We start from the raw sequence: 5,405 nt of genomic DNA, 5'->3' as shown, positions 1-5,405 counted from the left end.
TGAAACAAAAAGAATCCCCAACTACGATATTAAGAGAAAATGCTTCGTTAGATGAAATAAAAGTGGGATCAGCATTTGACAAAAAGAAGAGTATAATTAACTATTTTTCGAGTATAGCAATTAAAGGACATTTTGAATTCAAGGTTGCTAGATCAAGCTCAACAAGATATTCATTGAAATGCAATGATGATAGGTGTGGGTGGTGTGTGCATGCTTTCAGAATTAAATATTCAACAATGTTTAAGATAGTAAAGATTGAGAAAAAGCATGACTGCTCTGTTAACACTATGAAAGCTGATCAAAGGCATGCAACTTCAAGATTGATTAGTGGTTATATTATCGACAATCTTCGAGACCTAAGGTTTGAAGTTACACCAGCTTTTGTCATGGCAGAGATGCAAAAATTGCATGGACTAGACATTAGGTATCACAAGGCGTGGCGTGCTATTCAACTTGCTTCCGCTTTAATAAGAGGAACTCCTGAAGAGAATTATTAATTATTGTCTTCATACTTGTATATGATGAGAAGTAAAACCCGGGAACATATACTAACATAAAGATAGACGACAACAATAGGTAAACAATCAAAAAAAAGTTTATTAGTTCATTTTATAAAATTTAGGACATGCCGTCTTTAACCAGATAACTTTTGAGCTTGTAACCAGAAGTTCAGGACTGGCTGTCCTTAACTTTTGAACTTGTAATTCAAAGTTAAGGAATGTCTGTCCTTAACTTTTGAACTTTGAATTCAAAGTTAAGGGCTGCATGTCCTTAACTTTATAACTTGTAACTCTAAGTTAAGGACTGACTGTCCTTAACTTTTGACCTTGTAAGTCTAACCACAGGACTACTTGTCCTTAACTTTTGGCCTTGTAATCTGAAGTTCAGGACTACCTGTCCTTAACTTCTGTTAACCTTGTTTTATACTGTATTTTTAGGTTTGTTTATATGTTTTATGCATATGTATCATCAATATCTAGTTGGAATCATTGTAGACCAGTGATTGTTGTTGGTGAAACTTCTTTGAAGTCAAAATTTCATGGTGTTTTAGTGATTTCAGTTTCAAATGATGCAAATAACCAAATTTTCCCACTAGCCTTTGGAATAGCAAAATCTGAAAATAACAATTCCTATGAGTGGTACTTTAGTCAGCTTCGCAATACAATTGGGAGCTGTGAGAATTTAATTTTTTTATCAGACAAGCATCAAGTTATTGCATATGGCATTGCAAAGGTATATCATGAAAGCCATCATAGGATTTGCATCTATCATTTGGAGCAGAACCTAAAGCAAAGGAAAGTGAAAAGTGAGGTCATAAAACTTTTCCAAAGTGCTGCAAGAGTATACAGGCGCAAAGAATTTGATCTATACATTTCAGATATAGCAAAAGTAGATAAGAACACTTATGACTACTTGATGGAAGAACCACCGGAAAGGTGGGCACGTTCTTGTAGTCCACGACGAAGATATGACATGCTCACAACAAACATAGTTGAGTCAATGAATTCTATCCTGTTAGAAGCAAGGGAGCTGCCTATATTAAAAATGATGGATTTCATTCAAGTGAAGCTACAACGTTGGTTTTATGAAAGAAGAAATGAAGTAGAAGGAACTTTTTATGATGTTTCTTATTGGGTATAGGAGGAATTGAAGAAAAAGATAGATTTAGCATTTACTTTGAATGTAAGTATTATGTTCTATGTTTAGCTTATGATTTTAATATAATTTAACATAATGTACTAACTTATAATTTTTCAACATTGAAGGTCTTCCCTGTTGATTCATAGCGTTCTAGAGTTGAAGAAGAAGGAGTAACTTTCTTGGTGGACTTAAACAAAAGAACATGTGATTGTTTTCAGTTTAAATTTGATGAATTACCATACATACATGCAATTGCCGCTATCGAGAAGAGAAACATCAAGAAGTCCAACTTTTGCTCGCACTAGTACTTAAAGGAATCTTGGCTGAAAACATATGAAAGAAAAATACATCATGTAGGACATACTGTTTCTTGGATTGTACTAGAGAGTGTTAAGTCACAAATTGTTAAACCTCTAGATTTCAAAGTGCCACCAGGTAGAAGGTAGAAGAAAAGGCATATTCCAGCTACCGAGTCATCAAAAAAAACATTCTAATGTGGTCGTTGCAGAAGAATTGGTCATAATAGAACAGCTTGTATATATTCTCTGGCAGTCCATCCATTTTCAAGAAATCATAGAGAATAGTAGATATATCCACTTATGTTTATCAACTCTTTTAAGTTTTTGCTATAAATTGGATTCATTTAGATTATCCTTATTTGAGCAGATATCTGAATTTTCAAATTTCTTTCTGCTTACGTTCTTTTTGTTTCTTTTGAGTTCAAAGTTTAAAAGTTAAGGATAGGAGTTCTTAAGTTTGACTTGCGGGTTCAAAAGTTAAAGATAGACAGTCCTTAATTTTGAGTTACAGGTTCAAAAGTTAAGGACATGCAGTCCTTAACTTTGAGTTCAAAGTTCAAAAGTTAAGGACTGTCTGTCCTTAACTTTGAGTTTCAAGTTCAAAAGTTAAGGACAGGAGTCCTTAAGTTTGACTTGCAGGTTCAAAAATTAAGGACAGACAGTCCTTAAGTTTGAATTACAGGTTAAAAAGTTAAGGACAGGCAGTCCTTAAATTTGACTTGTAGGTTCAAAAGTTAAGGACAGTCTGTCCTTAACTTTGAGTTTCAAGTTCAAAAGTTAAGTACAGGAGTCCTTAAGTTCTACTTGCAATCCTTAACTTTGACAGGCAGTCCATAACTTTGAGTTACAAGTTCAAAACTTAAGGACTGTCTGTCCTTAACTTTGAGTTTCATGTTCAAAAGTTAAGGACATGAGTCCTTAAGTTTGGCATGTAGGTTCAAAAGTTAAGGACATGCAGTCCTTAAGTTTGAATAACACGTTAAAAAGTTAAGGATAGGCAGTCCTTAAATTTGAGTTCAAAGTTCAAAAGTTAAGGACTGTCTGTCCTTAAGTTTGAGTTGCAGCTTCAAAAGTTAAGGATGGGAGTCCTTAACTTTGAGTTTCAAGTTCAAAAGTTAAGGACATGCAGTCCTTAAGTTTGAATTACACGTTCAAAAGTTAAGGACATGCAGTCCTTAACTTTGAGTTCAAAGTTCAAAAGTTAAGGACACTTGGTCCTTAACTTTGTAATTCAATTACACTTAGTCATGAACTAATAATACTAACAAGCTCAATGGACAAATCAACACTTGAGAGAAACAAAGAAATTAATAACATGATGCCTTCATATTACTTCTAAAATTTTAATTTTGCATAGTTGTGACATAAAATTATGCTATGCAATCAAAATATAAGTGCCTTTTGAGGAATTTACAGAACATTTCAGAATTCATATGGATTCTTTACAACAATTTTATACAAAAAGATCAAGCACAACTAACTTTCTTTACTACTAAACTTCAACTCATTCGGACATCAAGTTTCATTTTCACTCTCATAGTCATCGCCAACATTTTCTGGTGGTGTATCATAACCAGAATTTCTTTTCCACTCACCATGTGCCCAAAGATTTGCAACAAGTTCTTTTCTAAAGTCTTTTATATCTTCAGGTTGGAATTTCTCCATATCCTTTCCAATCATCAACAACTCCACATACTTGATCAGGATTGCACCACAATCAGTCCTAAGAAAAATATAAGATATGGAGTGAATTAAACAATAAATCTAAAGTACATATAAATTATATAACAAATAACAACATGTACGATCCAGTTTGGTGTGGTGATCTTTGCCACTGAATATCAAAATTGTTGAAGTCATTTCCAAAAAACTTGTGATGTTTGTCAAACTATAAGAACTTTAGCAAGTGGAGGATCATGTGTGCATACATTTCCATGTGATTCATTCCTGCCTCATATGTCTCACTGTATATGGAATCGTATACATCAATCTTTTTCTGATTCAAGTCCAATACCCCCAAAAGAAAGTGTGTCACAGCATTATCATCTTCTGAAGGAAGCCGACATGGAAAAAGATTTTGTCAACCTTTGTCCAAGGAATTCCACATCTACGACTGTCCCCCCACCCATATGGAATCAGAAACAACTGATTATCACCACACTAAAACTCATCAGGAGCATCTTCACTGAAATCCTTATACGCAAGCACCATATAGTTATCAAAAAGAATATTTGTAGTTGTGCAACGAGAAAAGGATGGTCACGAGGGTGGTAGCATTCCTTCTTTCTCAGATAATATAGGGCAATGTCAATATGCTTCATAAAAAGGCAAAAAATAAAACAAATCTACCAGTCATTAAATAATTAAAAAATTATAAATTAAGAATAAAGAGAATAAATGCCTTGCGAATTATCAAACCTTATCAACAAGTACAAAGCTACTATCTGGAAGCTCAAGGAAGAACATTTTGCTACTGATTTTTTGATGATACAATTTGTATGGATTCTTTCTCACACCATTATCATCAGTATATATATCAGTTTGTCCCCTGAAAAGTTTGAAAATATCAAAGTTAGAAGTTAGTCCTGAACGTAGCCTTTCAAGTTGAAAAGTTAAGGACAGACAGTCCTTAAGTTTGAATTACAGGTTCAAAAGCTAAGGACACTTGGTCCTGAAGTTTGAATTTCAAGTTCAAAAGTTAAGGACACATGGTCCTAAACTTAGACTTAGAAGTTCAAAAGTTCAGGACACTTTGTCCTTAACTTAGACTAACAAGTATAAAAGTTAAGGACATCCAGTCCTTAACTTATAGTTCCAACTTCAAAAGTTAAGGACAAGAGTCCTTAAGATTGACTTGCAGGTTCAAAAATTAAGGACATGCAGTCCTTAAGTTTGAATTACAGTTTTAAAAGTTAAGGACAAGTAGTCCTTAACTTTGAGTTCAAAGTTCAAAAGTTAAGGACACATGGTCTTGAACTTTGATTTTCAAGTTCAAAAGTTCAGGACACTTGGTCCTGAACTTTGATTTCCAAGTTGAAAAGTTAAGGACACTTGCTCCTTAATTTTGATTTTCAAATTCAAAAGTTAACGACACTTGGTCCTAAACTTAGACTTACAATCACAGAAGTTAAGGACACTTAACTTTAGCAATTTCTATATCAATACACTTAATCCTAAAATTTAAAATTACAAGTTAAGGACACGAATTTAAGCAATTATCAAATAATGAAATACATTAAGGGACTTACTGTTTTTTGCGACCTTTCCTTTTCTCATTGCCCAACCACACAATGAATTTCTTCACTACTTTTGCATCATCTTTGGCATAATGAAAAATACATTTACTAGTATATGTTGATTTTATCCAGCCTGAACTCTTGGGAGTATTTTCATTGTGTGCCATCGATGTTCCTATTTTTCTTTCCTGATCAAAAGGAGATTTCAACTGCCAACTAAGCTTCTTGT

The 5,405-nt window shown here is 33.6% G+C and overlaps 1 protein-coding gene across 1 annotated transcript; it reads left to right on the top strand.

Moving 5' to 3' along the window:
• Positions 1-236: 236 nt before the first annotated feature.
• On the top strand, positions 237-1,641 carry LOC107766084 (uncharacterized). Its single transcript, XM_016584795.1, has 2 exons — positions 237-424; positions 939-1,641. Exons 1-2 carry the CDS (start codon positions 237-239, stop codon positions 1,639-1,641), a joined length of 891 nt encoding a protein of 296 aa, XP_016440281.1.
• The last annotated feature ends 3,764 nt before the right edge of the window (positions 1,642-5,405 follow it).

The sequence above is a fragment of the Nicotiana tabacum genome, chromosome 1, assembly GCF_000715075.1.
Source record: "Nicotiana tabacum cultivar K326 chromosome 1, ASM71507v2, whole genome shotgun sequence".
Classification (NCBI taxonomy): domain Eukaryota; kingdom Viridiplantae; phylum Streptophyta; class Magnoliopsida; order Solanales; family Solanaceae; genus Nicotiana; species Nicotiana tabacum.
This window is presented reverse-complemented; position numbering and strand designations above follow the sequence as displayed.

Bases quoted from the DNA above. Each gene is read 5' to 3' on its own strand.
- LOC107766084 (XM_016584795.1), top strand. From the start codon at position 237: ATGTTTAAGATAGTAAAGATTGAGAAAAAGCATGACTGCTCTGTTAAC. The intron at 425-938 runs GTATCACAAGGC...CTGTATTTTTAG, and splicing joins TTGCATGGACTAGACATTAG to GTTTGTTTATATGTTTTATG.